Consider the following 17,237-nt stretch of genomic DNA (forward strand, 5'->3'; position numbering starts at 1 on the left):
CATTACTGCTTTAAAACTAAATCAGGGTAGTCAACCCCCGTCATGTGTGCCATTGCGTGGCATGTGAAGGCATTTTGCTTGACACACGTGCCGTGGGGCAGGGAAGGGGCTGGGGCTGCACTGTCACAACAAGGATCAGGCCCCTGGCGACTCTCCCAATGTCTGCCCCTGGCAGGCCAAAATCTTACAAGTTGAGGTTGCAGGTGTTGTTGGCACTCTGCCCAAAAACATTGCTGATCCGTGACCTAAATTATAACTTTGAAGGCATCTTTATATCAAGGTCTGATTTTTCAGGTCCTTATAATTTTTTAAAAATGACACCATTAGCTGAAACTTTACATGCCTGCAATATTATGGAGGTCCTAGGTCTGCATTAATACAGCAGAGTTCACTTTTAAATGTCATCCTGTAGGAGCCAGCAGAAGTCGAGAGTGCCAAGGATTTATTTGGTGGTAGACTGACTTGTGATACTATTGCAGAAAGATTAGGGCATTCCAACTTCACTAAAATGCAAGAATTAAACTGGACAAGCTCCACCATCAGGTACAGTAATTTTCAAAAGTGTCACTGATATGGTAAAAATGGCATTTACTAGTTAGGAAAATATAACTGAAAGCAGAACCTGCGCTTAGTTAATGCAGCTCATATGTGCAGCTGTTTATGGGTAAAATCTTCATGTCTTATCCACAGAGTTGGTATGTCATAGCTCAAACAGAATACTTTTGCTCAGAGTCGGTGAGGAAATGGTCTCTGTCTTCAGATGCTTCTCTTCTCCAGACAAGGATTTGTGCTGACTTTGCACATTTTGGATGGGCATCTAGACAAGTGACTTCTTGTGGTCAGAAAAGGTATATTTGCCTCAGCTGATTCCTGTTCTGATCCATCAGAAATCTGGCTAAAAACCTACGCAGAGAACAGGCACATTGGGCACAAATATTTTTGTGTTGCTATTTCCTGTGTTGTGAATGATCCACGTGATGTTATCCCGTGCTGCATCTAAACACACGTCAGTAAATCCTCAAGGGCACTCACTTCTGAATGATCAGAGAATACTTGCACTACATGCTTTTTCACATACCCCAGAGTATAAAAATGCCTATTCATCAGGCGTACGCTGCCCTACTGCAGCACACACATCACCTGCCAGCATTTACACTCTGCCAGCTTTCATTTGTAGTGACAAGCACAGGGAAAGCATTTCTGTGGTCTGCATAGACATGTTGGTCTTCTGACAATTTTTTTTTCTCTCCTGGTGTCTTAAATCAGTCAGTGAAAGAACCTCAGTAAAGATGATTATAACAATTGACTCTTAGCCTTTGGTCTTATATGGCCCAGAAGGGTTTCACTGAGGGCTAATACCCTATTTCCATTGACACCAGTGGCAAAACTTTAGTTGTCTACTAACTAAGTTATGACTGTGACCATTTTAATTAAATCCTAGTGGGTTTATATGGGTTTAATTGAACCCTACTGGATTTATTATTCATCCCATATGTGATTTAGTGAGAGTTTACCAGACTCTGTGGAGAGTACCAGTGGTGGTGACTCAGGGCCGGGGTTGGGGCATCCATCCAGATGCAGAGCCCATGCAGCAGGCTCATCCCTTGGTTCTGGGCTGACGGGGGTGGATTTCTCCTCACCAGGTCTGCACCTCTCATACCTTGCCCTCAGAAAGTCCAGTTACTCCGATTATGCGAGCAAAACAGATGTTTGCCTTTAATGTGGGCATTAGTTAACTCTCTCTGACTACTCTTGAGGAAATAAAAGGGTGTGTTTGTTGTAAGGAAGATGTTAGGTTTCTGGTGAGTAACACAACACAGGCGGGCTTGTTTAGGTCGTGTGTCTGCTTCAGCTTCTACTTTTATCTTTCCCTGTGTTCATGACTCAATTCAGAACGGTGGATCTGGTGCCAGCTGATCAATTTAGAAACGTCTGCAGTGTGAATTTGCAGAACAACAATCTCACCTCTTTCAGTGGCTTAGTCTTCCTGCCTAACGTCAAGGTGAGTTAGTCACACATTCTGTCCTTTTATTCCCTGTTTTTCTAGCGGTGATCATTATAAACTGTTTTCGCTTTTGTAAAGTTCCTAATCTCTCTTATTCCTGCCGATCAGATTTTTTTTTCAAAATAATGACCAGACAGCAATGGAACTTCTGTATTACATTAATTGTGTCATAGCCTAACAATGTGGTTTGCTTTATGCAGGTATTGTGTCTGAACTACAATCACATTGAGTCCATAATGCCCAGACAAAAGTCCCAAAGCCATTTAACAAACAGGCAGCTGCTGTACCAGAAAGTGACCTCTAGTGGCTATGGGCAGCAAGGACTTTCTAAAGGAAGCAGGTAGAGTCACATTTTACAATGACTTCTTATTAGTCCTTTCTTCTGTTGCTGAAAAAGGAGAACCCAAGGGGTCTGGAAAACTCTCTCCTCCCCACCTTGCTTGGGCTGTGTTCTGATTAGGGCAGGGCCTTCTGCACCCCTCCACTCTCACCCCTGACATGTGGGAGCATGCAGATCCTTTGTGGGGCAGCTGATTGATTCATTTCCTCCATCCTGAGTTACTGAGGTGGTGGGACCAGTAACAGTGCAGCGTGGTGCTTCCCTCCTGCTGTCTTCAGGAGAGAGAAGTGTGTCATTCTCAGTCAGTAACAGCAGTGGCTGCTCAGGCTTCTATCACTAGCTCTATGTTCTGACGCAGCTTGGTAAACTGAGGCACTGAGAGCCTGAGTGATGGTTGTACAGAACGGTTTTGGCAGAGGAAAAGCTCTTTGCTGTAACCCCACTACTGCCTCTCAACACCTTCTAAACTTTTGGAAAACAAGTTAAGTGTCTTCTCTGCTCCCATTCTCCTTGTATAGCACAGCATGACTGCCTATGTCAGTGGTTCTCAATGGTTTTTAGGCTCAAGGCACCCCTTGTCAGACCCAAGGCACTGCTTGGAAAATGCCAGTTCTTAGTTTACACTCATGTTTTCACTATGGAAAACTATCACAGCAATTTTTCTGATGCAAAGAACTCAGAGAGACCATAGCAGGACAGAATTTTTTTAACACTATGGATCTTTATTTTAAATCTTTTGGTTTATCTTGTGAAGCATGTTTGCACCCCTAACTGCTAACCTGCAGCACCCCTGAAAGGATCTCAAGGCACCCCAGTGTGTCATAGCACCCTGGTTGAGAATCACTGGTCTAAGTATAGCGTGGAACGTTCCTGCCTGCCTCTGAAGCATCTGGTATTGATTGATTGGGGGTAGCTCCTTAACTCAGTCCCTCTGCCTGGTACGCGATGTCATGTTTGTCAATCAACAGTTAAGCTCATTCTGTATTTGAAATCTGTAACAAAAACTGTATACAGTGACATGACAGTATTGAAAGGTCATACTGACCCCTTGGAGCAGGGGTGGGCAAAATGTGACCCTCAGGCTGGATGCAGCCCACCAGGCCATTCTATCCAGCCCACGGGGCCCCTAAAAAAATGAGAAAGTTAATATTTATCTGCCCCTGGCTGCCTGTCATGCGGCCCTCGATGGCTTGCCAAAGCTCAGTAAGCGGCCCTCCACCCAAAATAATTGCCTGCCCCGGCCTTAGAGCCTGGTGTGTGATAACTCAGCTTGCCTTATGCATGTCAGTATCCTGCTAGCAGTCACAATCAGTTAGTAGAATCAGCGAGCGTCATGCCTTAGTGACTCATTCATGCTGCAGTGAGTTTTTATAAAGGTATTTACATCCTCATCCACATTTCCTCCCTGATCCTTCATTTAGTCCTGGCAGCCATTTGTCCTGCCAATAACCCTCTTCTCCTGTGCCCATCTCGCAGATATGCCTCTGTTTCTCACACTCTGGAGCAGACATCCACAAAGCTTTTTTACGTTCTTTTGACGTCGACACACTAGGTCAGCTCATGTCCTGAAGAACATTTTCAAATCAGCTTTCAGTTTACAGTCCTTGTTTTTGCATTCTAAGAGGATTGAAACTTCAGGCACATGTCAAGGCTCATTCAGTCAGTGCTTTACTGCTCTGACAATGACCACAGCCGGTTTCACAACAGTCCTATCAGACAGGCCGTGGGGAGTTGCTACACAGGGTTCCCTCCCTACTTTTTAGTGAATGTTATTACAGTTCCAGAACATCGCAGAGAGATGTAAGATGTAGCTGCATACGCGTGTACTTCTCAGCCAGATATTCAGCTCTTCCTTACTTCATTCGTTGGTGTGTATTTGGCATCTGCCTGGGTGTATTTCTTGTCCCAGATTTTTCCCTTTTGTTTTGGAGGGTGTGATTATGTGCCTAAATTTGTTTTGATCCTTTAGGGGAAAAGGCACTAGCAGAAGTACATGTGGAGCTGATTCAGCTCTCCTGTATGTCAGATGATGAATCTGTTTTCATTTCCATTCGGTTAGGATGCTCATGAGATACTACTGCTCTTCCCTGGTCTTGTGGGCTCATACAGGGGCTCTGATGGAGACAGCAGGAGTGTTCCTCCTGCTGACAGCTGAGTGTCTGCCCACTAATGCATCGCTGGCACTTTTTTAGATGATAAATCTCCTTTCGAAGGGATGCGCTGCCATTTGCCTGTAGGGACATTTGTCTTCCCAGTGAGGTAATTCAGAGGATCCACACAAAAGCCTCACACTGCTAAAGCTGCCCGCTCTTCCTATCCGGAGGCCACAGCATCACTCTGGGTTGTGCAGTGGGTTCCATTAGCCCCAATCTCCGTTTCCCCGTCCGCACAGAGCCTGGTTGTATGGGCAGGGAAAGTTTGAAGTGTGAGACATTTCTGACCTTTTTCTTTAGTGATTACAGAGCCCTCTGCATTGGGAGCTATAGCTTCTGTGCTCACATATGACATTCATTGAATCACCTCTTTACTGTTGCTTTATTTGGCTTTTATAATGTCACCAACTTCTTAAACAGGAAAATGAGGAATAAAAAAATGATTTCTGATGAAATATATATTGCAATTAACTGTTATTCAAGGGTTTTTAATTAAATTATGAGGAAATAGCTATTGCCTTGGCATAAACATTGGGCCTGATTTTCCCTGATGTAACTCCTTTGTCTTCTCAAGTTACATCAGAAGTGAACTTGGCTTATGAACTAATTATCCCAGGCCTCCTGTGAAGTAGATCAGTATTTTCTTTACTGTACTGATGAGACAGAACTGTTATGGCCAACATTTTCCAGAGAGTCTGCTGTATTTAGAGGGTCTCATCTTTGTTTGAGTTCCATTTAAGACTCTTGTCACTCACCTAAATCTGGGATAGGCAAAGACTGCAACACCCAACATCAGGGGCTACTTTTGAAGTGTTCAGCCCAACTGACTTGAATTTATAGGTTAGGATCAATACTGCAGAGTGCTTAGTGACTCCCTGGCCATGTCCAGATGAGCGCGGCCATGCAGTATGTGGTGCCAGAAACATATCTGCAGTGCCAGATACTGTACATTTAGAGGTTCTCCGTGGTGCAAGGGAGTGCTGCCTGTGTGTATGCTGCTCCACCATTTTTCCCTACAGGTTTTTTTTACCCTCTTCCCTATAGCATCCAGCATTCAGAGAACCAGGGAGTCCTAGTTTGGAAGCTACATATTTAATACCCACCAATTGGCCTGCCGTGCATGAATGTACCTGATTCTCTTTTGAACCTGGTTAAATTACTGGTCTCCACAACATTTTGTGACAAGTTTCCCAAGTTAACTCTGTGCTGTGTAACAAATAACTTTCTGTTAGTTTTAAATGTTTCCTTATAAGCACCTTGTGCACTCTTTGTCTTCTTTTGAATGGAAGGGGGAACCAGAACTGCACACATTATTCGAGGTATGGGTGCATCATGGATTTATACTGTGACATAATGACATTTTCTGTTCTGTTTTCTTAACAATTCCTAATGCTCTGTTCACCTTCTTGATGACTACTAACCACTGGGCTGATGTTTTCAGAGAACTATCCACAAGAGCTCCAAGGGCTCTTTCTTCAGTAATAGCCCTTTAATGTTGCCTTTGATAAGGTAAATATATTGAATCCAGTATAATAAGTAATACGCATACTGAGTATGTACTTCCCAGTTCATTAATTCTGGTGCCCCTCCTCTGAATCCTTTCCAATTTTGCAACATCCTCCTTGAATTGTAGACAGCAGAACTAGACACACTCTTCCTGTATTAGCCACACCAGTCTCTTTAAACTCTTCCTCAGTATTCCCATGGCTATACCAGCATGTTGCATTGGCCTTTTTGGTCACAGCATGGCATAGAACCTCCTGTTTAGCTGATCATTTCACACTCTGCTTCCCAAGATAACATCCCCGTGTTTAAAATTTGGCCTGTATTCTTTGGGCATTTATAGACATGCTCCAGAAGTGGGAGCGGGGTGTGCTTTAATTAGAGTGGTTCTGAGAGCTGCTCTAATTAAAGTGTCTGGAACATCATGTGTATCAGTGTCCCCACACTGAATAATGGTGGCAGGGACATTTTAACTAAAGCTCATTGAATGAGCTTTAGTTAAAGCGTCCCTGCCACCATTTTTCAGCACAGGGACACTGATACATGTGACGCTGGAGACTGCTGAAGTGCAATAATTACCATGCTCCAGCAGATGCAATTAATCAAGTGTGCTCTGATGTGCTGTAATTACAGTGCATCAGCGCAATCTCACTGCACATGTATAGATGCCCTTTGTTTCCAGACACACCATTTTACACGTGGCTGCAATCAAGTGTGTTTTTTTTTTACTTGTGCCCAGCTTACCTATGTCAGGAATCTTTCTTTTTCAGTGTTCACAACTCACCAAATCTTTGTCATCCACAAACTCCATCAGTAATTATGCTGTTTTCTTCCAGTTCCTTGATATGAAGGTACAGTGGCAGAGGGCCAAGAACTGACCCTAGTAGGACCCACAAAAAACACGTTTGCTCCATGATGCTTCCCCATTTACAGTGTCATTATTAGACCTTTTAATTAGCTAGCTTTTAATATCTTTATTTTTGTTGTGTGCCATTGCTGAGTCAAACACCTTGCAGTAGTATGTCAGTGCTGTATTGTTACCAACAAAGCTTGCAGTCTCATCAAAAAAGATATCAAGGTTGTTTGATAAGACCTATCTTCAGTAAAGCCATATTGATTGGCATTCATTGTGTGTCCCCTATTATTTTCTTACTAGTCCAGTCATGTGTCAACAATTCCAATATTTTGCCTCAGATCAATGTTGAGCTGACAGGCAGATTTACACTTAGTTTGTAGCATCTATCTTTCTTAAATAAAGGACAAACCATTATCTTTATTTTAGTATTTACTAACTTCCCCAGATGTATTGAAGATGAGCATTCATGCCTCAGAGAGCTCTTTGACCAGACCTATAAGACTTCGGTGCAAGTTATCACACCTGCTCTTTTAAAAACATAGAACTTTAGTAGCTGTTCTTTAACATCCTCCTCAGTTCCTGTTGGGTTACATAGAAAGTTTTGGATGATCATTGTCAGGACATATGACCTTTGCCAAAATACAGACTGGAAATATGTATTTAATACTTCAGTCTTTTCTGTATTAGTGATGATAATTCTGTTGCCATCTAGTAATGGAGCAGCACCATTGTTAGGATTCCTTTTTTTCCTAATACACATTATAAACTCATGTATTCCCCTTAACTGCTAGCTGCTGATTTCTCCTTCTGGCCTTATGCTACTATTTTTAATTTTCTATGATTCTTAACTTCTAATTTTTATCATCATTATCAACTTTTTTTCATTCCCTAGAATTGTTTCTTTTACCTTTGTTTTCTTCTTTCTCAATTGTGGGACTGTAGCTTTTTTAGGCTCCTAGTAAATTATCCATAAATGGTTCCAAATCAACATTCACTTTTTTTCTCTTTAACTTTGTTTCTCTAGCTGATTCAGCTCACAGGTTTCTTCAGCTTGGTAAAACCAAACTTTTTGAAGCACCAAGTATGTGCTGATGCTTGATTGAGTTTTATTCTGCTTGCACACAACCGGGATAGTCAAGTCACCATCAGTAGTACCAATGCAACAACACACCTCAATGAAAACTGAGTTTGCTCAGTACCTTGTAAAGTTAACTGGGTCATCATGAGTCAGTGGCAAAGGTGCAATAAGACCCCTAGACTGCAGTGTTTTTCTCAATCTGCCTGATTATGGGTCAAGCATAACAAAAATGAAGCTTTCACAAACAAAGTAGTAGGATATTGCCTGTTGTTTGGCTGTTGTGAGAACAAACCCAAAGATTGCCATAAATATTTTACTGACTTCAGCAGCAGTTTCCAGCTGTTTCCTTTATACGTGCTCAGGCTGCCGTGGGCAGAAGAGTGGTTTTCCATGTTTGTTTGATGCCTGTGGTCTGCATCCAACTAAACTTGGCCAAGCTTCCCGGCATGGAAGTCTGCCTAAGCCTAGTGTAACTCCAAACACTAGATTCCTTTCGGCGCTTGTTAGACTTTGTGTAGGAACCTGGAATCACTTATATTCAACCTGGTCCAGTTGGTAGATCCCTATTTACCACCATGTAATTAATTCAATTGATATGTATGGGAGGGAAAACCCTCCCAAGGGTTGATAGGGTTACAAAATGGGAACAAAATGAACTTATGTTCCTATTTTCTATACTGTTGTAGGGATGCGGGATTTGGTGAAAACCTGCCTCCAATAATGCAGAGTTTAGAAGTTCTGCATTTGGGCTACAATGGAATTAGCAACATGACCCAACTGCAGCTCAGTAGACTGAAAAACCTGAAGTTTCTCTTTTTACAGGGTAAGTAATAACAGCATTTTTGTTGCCGTTATTTCATGTTCTGCAGTGTATTGGTACACCGCTTTGGCCATAGGAGAATCGCTGGATGGTTCCATATTCACTCAGTATAGGTTGGGGGTTAGATTAGGAAGGCTTTTAGTCCCTGTGCTAGTGCTGTAGGAAAGAGAACGCATATGGGACTGCCCTCACTTATGCCATTGACAGAAGATGCTTTACATATAGAACAGCAGACCTCTGCCTTGCACTGTGATTAAGTCTCCCTACCGTGGGAAGAGAAGGGGTAGCTGATGCAGAAAAACTCCTCTTCCAGCTTTTTGCCAGCAGCTGGTTCTTGTGCTGAGGAAATTCCCAGCTGACTAGTTAGAATGTGGCCCCTCCAGATCTCATTTAAGAATCTAGCCCACAGTTCTTGTTGCCACATGTAGCCCCTAAGGCATCACTAGGGCTACATATAAGAGCTAGTACTCTGCTTTGTTGCAAGTGCTTGCAAGATTGGACCCTTAGCTAAGACAGAGAGATGTTGGCATGTGTGGCACTACCTTACTAGCTACAGCCATTTCAAAGAATTTAAGCAGCCATAATGACTTATCCGCGGCTTGTTCTTCAGGATCCCCAGTATTAATTAGGAAGATAATTTGCTTTATATAGAGCTTACCAAAGCAATTTCTACCATTGGTTTCTGCATCAGAGCACCCAGTGGAATTGGAATGTGGTAGATTGAATATGGATCAACAAAGAAAGACCTGTTTATACAATGTTCAAGTAATCTAGGAAGCTTATAGGTTGCTTTGGCTGAAGATTGTTTTTTGGGTAACACTGAATGCCAGGTATATTGCATCTCACTCCCTACTGTTACTGCTGGCCCAACAGGTAATGAAATCAGTCAGATTGAGGGGCTTGAGGGCCTACAGCTTCTGGAGGAGCTGGTGTTGGATCATAACCGCATTAAAACGATTTTGGAAAGCTCCTTTGCTAAGCAGAGCTCCCTTTGTGCACTTCACCTGGAGGAAAACCGAATACGAGAGCTGAACAATTTGCAGTCGTTGGTAAAACTGCAGAAACTTTTCCTGGGATATAATAAAATCCAGGTACAATGTGTTTGTGTTGATACTGTAGATTCAGTGGGCCAGAGGTTGCAGCTCCTACTCAGGCCAGCTCCCTTTACTTTCAGTGGACTTTCCCGAGTAAAGACCCCTGCATTTGTTCCAATGTATATTAATTAACTGTAAGATGTGAAATGTCTTGGCAATAACTTTCTTTTTTAACATTCGAACAGGAACTATCTGAACTGGAAAAACTTGAAGTTATTCCTAGCCTTAAAGAGCTTTCAATATCTGGAAATCCAGTGAGTATGCATAAACTAGGGGCACATTTCAGTTACTGTTCTTGGTAATTACCCTTCTGATTCATTTAAAAGTATTAAGAATTTCTCTGTACTTAACTACGAAGTTTCATTTCTCCTGTGGTTTGAGGGGCCTGGTCCTGTGCTCCCTGGAAATTCCCAGGCAGGATCAGGACTCTTGAACCTTGAGTGCACTTGCCCTGCTTTCACCACTTACATAGATGCGCCCCAGAGATTCCTGAGGGCACATCTCTGTAAGTGGGGAAACCTTGGCTTTCCCTGCTTATAGAGACGTGCCCTGAAATTTACAGAGATGAGCCCTGGGCAGCGGAGAAAGCCAGGCAGGGGCTTCCAGGTCTTGAGAGACCCAATCCTGTGCGAGAATTCCTGGGTATGCAAGATCAGGCCCCTCAAGCCCACAGAATACCTGCTCAGGGCAGCTGGAGAGCATAGGTAGCTCCAGGCTGCTCATGCTCTTGCACCATAAAACAAACAGATGTCTGTCACTAAATAGCAGCACAACTTGATACCACCTTCATCACAGCCACATATTTTGGGCATTTGTGGCATGGCAAGGGACATCAGTTTGCTTGGGCTTGTTGCTGCCATAAAAATGTTCATAGCAACACAAAGGTGAAGAAAGACGATGTCTGTTTTCACCGTCACTGTCTGTCACAGTGGCAGAGCAATTTGAATGCAAGAATTCATCTGTGTATTGTTTTGCTGCACGATAAAAAAAAGTTTGTGTTTGCACGTGCGTGCTGTGGTAGTGAGTTGTCTTTTCCATATTCCAAAAATAGGTCATATTTTGGAAACAGAACATAGTTTGATAAAGAAGATCTGAATTTTTTTCAATATAAAAAATCTTCTGCAACTATATTTTTGTTCATTTATATAACTCCACTCATAAAAGGTCTCTATGACACGTTTACGCTTATTTTTTTCCCCCTAACTCTGCTTTTATTTTTCAGTTTGGTTAGACTTGTTTTGCGTTTTCTTTCTTTGGGAACATAACATTTAGAAGAATATAATACAGAGGGGATGAAGTTATCACCACGTTTTTCCGCCTCTGTAGAAGAGACTATAAAGACATAACTCTGGTCCCTGTCAAGACTTACGAATGTGACTAGATCCATTCAGTCAAACACAAAACTAGAGACTTCAAAGGGGTGGGTTTGAATGCAGTGGGACCAACAGTTTGAGTAAGTTTTATAGGGTCTCAGTTTATGTATTTGAGGTGCTTTAGAAGAATCAGAATTAAAAGTGTCATCAAGCAAACAGTTTTCAGCTGTGAATGGAAACCGGAAATAAGTTTGGCTTCTAATATGAAATAGACTTTGGTTGCATCAATGTGGATCTCAGCTATGAACCCTGTCCATGGCACTTATTGCCTTTCATAGGCCCTTAGGCATCAGGATCTGAGGGCGTTTTTACACGTGCTGTGGGCGGATGGGGAGGGTGCTTTAATTAGAGTGGCTCCAAGAGCTGCTGTAATTAAAGCACCCACAACCTCTTATGCACTAGCGTTCCCACAACTCAAAACGGTGGCAGGGGCACATTAGCTAAAGCTCGTTTGATGTGCTTTAGTTAAAGTGCCCCTGCCACCATTTTGAAGCACGGGGATGCTGATACACAAGATGCAGAGGCTGCTGGAGCACACTAATTAGCATGCTCCAGCAGACTCAATTAATCAAGTCTGAGACATTCTATGATACTTTCTGAAATGGGGGAGTATTATAGCAAGGCATTGGAGGACTCGGCGCTCAAGTGATTTTAGCCAATGTCATCACTTCAAAGTGGACAGATTACCAGCATGGGTGAAAATAGAGCCCATGTCCTAGCCCAGGATGAAAACATCCCTTCACATTTCACATACTGATAAGAGGAACTAGAAGCAAGACTTTAGGCAAACTCCTCAGGGTAGCCTGTCCAACAGGGCTATGCGCTCTGTTTCTGGAGCAGGATGGAAATGCCATTTGCTTATCAACACTGGTTCCTAGAGTCGTGAGATTTTCTTTTCCAAACAGTCTCTGCCAGAGCCATATGACACAGGTAAATGGATGCAGACACAGCAGTCTCAACTCCTAGCAAGCTGCAGCTCTAGCACAAAAACAAACCTGGCTGCAACGGGTGAAGTACCTGGACACCAAACAAGAGCAATGAAGGCCAGCAGCATCAACTCCTGCCCACATGTTCTCACTGGCCCTGGTAGTTCTTTATCAGAATTAGGGCCCTGACCTCTGGACTCCTCACTCAGAGTCACTTTCACCGCTCTCACATCCAACATGGCCTTAACAAGAAATCCCTGCTACCACGAATCACCAAGTACCAGTGAACCTCTATCAGCAGCAGCAGCTTAACTGAGGAGGGGGGAAACTGGAGCAATAACCCCATGTGTTTCATTTTGGAGTGGGGGCACACAAAAGGAGCCATTGCTACAGCTGCAGCTGATAGGGCTGCTGCAGTCAGCACAGCAGGAGTCAGTGTTGCCCTGAGCACAGAGCTCTGCTGTTATGCCTCTGATTAGCAGAATTCAGACCCTTGCTAATGAAGGAGAATAACAGTAGAACTTGATACACTGTTACAGGCCTTCAGGTAACAAAGGGGCCCTCTTTTTAAATCACATTCTGGACTAAAATATAACACTTGATTTTTATCACTTTCTGTCTGTATCACTCCCTGCCTCATCACTGGTCCTCCCTTCAAGTGTATGGTCTTCTCTCTTCATTTTTGTTTCTGTTTCCCAGATGGTGGCCGGGAAAGTTTTGATCCAAACAACTTGCTCTGCAGACCACATCATCTGCCTCATATCATTCTGGATAATGATTCACTTCTCAGGGTAACTTTTGTTCCCTCTCCCTAGGTGTCTCGCAAAGGGTTCCACCGCCTATTGCTTGTGTGTCGACTGCCAAACCTCCAGGTGTTAGATGGCACTGCAGTGAGCACGGAGGAGAGGGTGAAAGCAGAGCTCCATTTAATAGAACAGCAGGTAAATCTGATGTCCACTCTATTGGACTCCATCTGAAATCACAGAACATAGAAATGGAAAGGGCTTCTTCAGTCCTTAAGTTCCTCTCTGTTAGTGAAGAATTATTCTGTATATATAGATACATTTGGTCTGATTCAGGCATAAGTAATAGAATTTCCACCACTTCATGTTGGAAACCAGTGTCCAGCCCCACACAGTAAGAAATTTGTCCTCTCAGACTTCATTAACCTTTATTTAATCCATCCTTACTATTCTACAGAATTCCTCCCTCCGCCCTTCAAATCACAGTAGAACAGTGATTCTCAGCCAGGGTGTTCTGGCACTCTGGGCTGCCGTGGGATCCTTATAAGGGCGCTGCACATATTGGCACTGTTAGGTGTGCAAATACATAGACATGATTCACAAGACAAACCCAGAGGCTTCAGATAGAATTCCATAGGGTCAGAAACACTCTGGCCTCTTGTGGTCTTTCTGAGTTTTTTGAATGGAAGGATCGATCTACTCTTTTGTCATTATCGGAAAAACTAAGAGCTGCCATTTTCTACAGGGTGCTTTGAGTCTAACAAAGTTGAGAACTGCTGCTCTACAAGCTTGTTCTAATGACCTTTTCTCCATAGTTGTCATAGGGAAGTTTTCTAATGTTTCCTCCTAGCCCCCGTGGTAATTGTTATTGCTTTCCTCCGTGTCACCTTCAATTTATAAATGGCTTTATGATGAGGAGATGCACAGAAGTGAGCACAATACTCCAGATGCAGTTGTACCACACTGAGTAGACAACAGATGGGATGTTCAAAGGAGCTGAAGAAATGAGACCCACAGAAACAGTTGAATTTCATTGGGATCAGGGTGATCAGCTCTTTCAGGCTCCTTTGAAAGTCTCAGTCTGGGATAGCTACCTCCCTGCTTCTCCATAATGATGTCTCTGCAATATGCTGTCCACAGCTGCACTGACCTCTTTTGCTGCTGTCTGTATCAAGCTATTTTGCTTTCTGCCTTTCCTGTTGGAAGCTTCTTGTTGTCTTTTTCATTGCCCCTTCTATACTATCCCCTGCCAACTGTCTCTGCTCAGAAGCTGCTTGTGGGGTGGGGGGAGGATACTCCCTGCGTGGCCACTGTTTCCAGCTTCATCATCTACTTGTTAAACTTTCAGCCACCTTCATATTTCTCCTGGGCTGCCCCTTATGCTCAGGAGAAGCTCCCTAGCCAAGCTACTTTATCACCCTCCTTTGTATCTCTCCCTGAAACTCCTCTGTGCTGTGACACCAACAAAACCTTGACTGCCGTTTGTATTGAGAGCAGCGACTGTCTCTCCAGCCAGTATCATCTTATTATTTCCTGGTGCCTGCTTATCCATTTGTTTGTATCTACCTCTTGCCTCTTATCCTATACTTAGATTGCAAGCTTGTGTGGCACAAACCATCTCTTTATTTATGGGGTCCTGATCCCTGACTTTGTTTCTTAGATGTAACAACAAGCTGGCTGGGATAGGAGACCAACACACAATGTGCAGCCTTGCCCACAAGAGCTAAAGCTGCTCGTTACCACAGACCACATCCTGAGAGCTCTGTCGTACCACAGCAAACTGGGGTTTGCTCATACCCAGAGGTGGAATTTCTCCAAAACTTGGCTTAATTTCTCCCATGATTCTCCTTCTATGCAAAGCACGACACACATTTTTCAACTGCCCATTTCTATGACAGGATAAATGTAACATAGTGAGGATGCCTGGGTTCTGTGCCCAGCTCTGCTACCTACATGCTGTGAGACTCTGAATTACTAAGAAAGTTATTTTGCTGTTCATGTCTTGGTTCTTTTCTGTATGAAATTGTTTAATGGTTCATGCCCACCAGTTTGAAGTGTATGGATTAAACAGTGCCATATAGAAATAGCAAGGATTATTATAGGTTTCACTAAGGTCCATCTGTATTGCCCATTAGTTCAGCTTTCCCACAAACATCCTGGTGCCATGTATGAGGAGAGCTCCTCGCAGACATCTACAAAACCACTCTGTTACCCTCCTCTGCCTACAAAACACTCGGCACCTCTTATATCCAACCCAAGTGGTGTGCTACAAACACTGCTTATTACACCGACGTGAATCTTTTACCTTGTTCTCCCCGTTTGCTGGCTGTATCCTTCTGGTGTCTTCCATATCCTCACTGTCAGTTCCTTGGGGCACAAACAGTTCTTTTGTCATGCATGTCAAAAGCCTTATTGTGATAAGGGCCTCTGGGTGCTCTTTTAGTACAAATAAAAAAAATAGGTGGCATTTGTTTTTCCTTGATCTTGGAGCTAATGTTGATAGCAAGTCACCTTCTAACCAGGTACCTCAGTGTCCCTGTACACCTCAGCACATGTTTGCAGAATCATTTGCTATCACAGCTCTCTGTGTGGATGTACTTGACACAACCCTATGCAGAATCGGGGCCTGAGTGAGTTATTTTGCTAGGAGCACATTTTTGCTACTTGAAGCTTCAACCCTTATATTCAAGAATTCTAAGCACTTGTGGATTCAGCCCCTCCGTGTGCAAGTGTTTTTTATTTCAAAACTGACCCATACTTTTATACATTGGACATCACTTACATAAAAATATGGCAGGATGAATAGAAGCAAGAGAAGCATGTTAAGGCTAGATCTTAAGAGAAATCTCTGTTTGGTATTAAGGTTCAGTGGAGATGTTATACCTCATTAGCTAGAACAGAACTGAGCCATTATCTCATTAGGTCATTGAAGTGGAACAACACAAAAGATTTTTCAAGTTTGTCAGCTGCGTTTTAGCTGTGCTTTTTAAAGTGCTTGTTAGAAAGCAAGACATGAAGCCATGTGGTGGTGTCTAAACTTTAAAAACCATTTTTGATGTTAAGCTTCAAAAGAGATTTTCCCAGCAAAAACTAGGTTAGCACCTTATTTACCACTTCTTGAAGCAGCCATTAGAGCATTCAGTACATAATATTCCATCCAATACATTTGTTCTGCTGGTTATATTTGTCTTCCATGTTGAATGTTTCCATTATTGAATTAGAGGTGGCTTGAACAGCAGACAGTCGATTACATGGTGCATTTTATATTTTTGGCACTTAATTTTTTCCATTTAAAAATAATGAATTTCTTTGAAAAAAACAAACAAATAGGCACTGACTTGCACTCAGTATTAGATCAGTCAAGACAGAAAGCAGTGAGTACATAGTCTTACGTACAAAACACTTGGTACAACATTATAAATGCTCATTCATTGCTGCCTTTTTACAAACCTTCTGTCAGCAAGCAGTTTACAGTCAGGTTACATACTCAAAGGTATCATCCTACTGACGTTTTGAAATAGCACCAGCATGCTGCTCGTACATTAGTTCCTGAAGTGTCCCTCTTATGTCCTCATGCAGCCGACCAAACCGTTCTCTTCAGGCAGCCCACCTGAAAATGAAAAAGTCAAATCTCAAGTCAGTAACAGGAATCCAAAGGCCTGATCCTACTGTTTTTTACTCTCTCGATTTCTGCATTGACATGACTATTAGTGGTTGTTGTTCTTATATGTATTACATTAGTTCATTGAGGTTCTGGACAAAATCTGAACCACACTGTGCTAGGGGCTGTCATATGTAGGAAGAGCCAATCCTAACCTTTGCTATCTTGCTGCCAACATGACAACAGAGAGGGCAGGAGAAAAAAAAAGTTATATCCCCATTTTACAGAAAGGGAACTGAAGCAAAGAGATTAACTGACTTGTCTGCAGTCACTTGAGTTCTCTGCCAAAGCCAAGGTCAAGAAATTCTCATTCCTTGTCCAGTGTCCTAACCACAAAACCATTCTCTCTCTCTCCAAGGCCATCTCATGTTAGTCAGCAGTTGTAGGATCAAGTTGTAACAGCAGGTCTATGAATCAGGTGTATTTTTGTCTTAAACACCAAGATATGCAAACTGTTTTGTTTTTTTTCCATGCTATTCTGAAGGGCTTCCCAGTTGCAACCTCTCCTTTGGAGTCTGGGTTTTCTGGATTCCCAGCTACCTTCCAAAAACCTACTTCCCTCAAAATAACAAACGTGAATATGCTTGAAGGCATCAACCACTTTTTTGGACCTGACCTTACGTTTACTTATGCGGTTGAAGAACCTTTATGGAATGAAGCAAATAAAAGTGAGTGTAAGAAAATA

At 42.8% G+C, this 17,237-nt stretch overlaps 1 protein-coding gene and 1 long non-coding RNA gene across 5 annotated transcripts in view; one reads left to right on the top strand and one right to left on the bottom strand.

Annotated features, from left to right (window-relative positions):
• Positions 1–17,237, top strand: part of LRRC9 (leucine rich repeat containing 9) — a 75,937-nt gene that overhangs the window by 43,930 nt on the left and 14,770 nt on the right. Inside the window, exons 23-30 of one of the 3 annotated variants that reach the window (XM_059723367.1) lie at positions 413–543; positions 1,894–2,002; positions 2,206–2,345; positions 8,622–8,758; positions 9,629–9,846; positions 10,035–10,103; positions 12,964–13,089; positions 17,037–17,220. In XM_059723367.1, the coding sequence (XP_059579350.1) occupies positions 413–543; positions 1,894–2,002; positions 2,206–2,345; positions 8,622–8,758; positions 9,629–9,846; positions 10,035–10,103; positions 12,964–13,089; positions 17,037–17,220 (1,114 nt within the window). Of the gene's footprint in view, positions 1–412; positions 544–1,893; positions 2,003–2,205; positions 2,346–8,621; positions 8,759–9,628; positions 9,847–10,034; positions 10,104–12,963; positions 13,090–14,551; positions 15,359–17,036; positions 17,221–17,237 lie in introns of those variants that run through there. The other 2 variants (XM_059723369.1, XM_059723368.1) reach the window with 2 other exon arrangements.
• LOC109281272 (uncharacterized) overlaps positions 15,610–17,237 on the bottom strand; it is a 46,791-nt gene continuing 45,163 nt past the window's right edge. For both annotated transcript variants that reach the window (XR_009460324.1, XR_002087880.2), the window contains exon 2: positions 15,610–16,501. This is a non-coding gene — a long non-coding RNA (uncharacterized LOC109281272). The remainder of the gene's footprint in view (positions 16,502–17,237) is intronic.

Source organism: Alligator mississippiensis, chromosome 2 (assembly GCF_030867095.1).
Source record: "Alligator mississippiensis isolate rAllMis1 chromosome 2, rAllMis1, whole genome shotgun sequence".
NCBI classification, from domain to species: domain Eukaryota; kingdom Metazoa; phylum Chordata; order Crocodylia; family Alligatoridae; genus Alligator; species Alligator mississippiensis.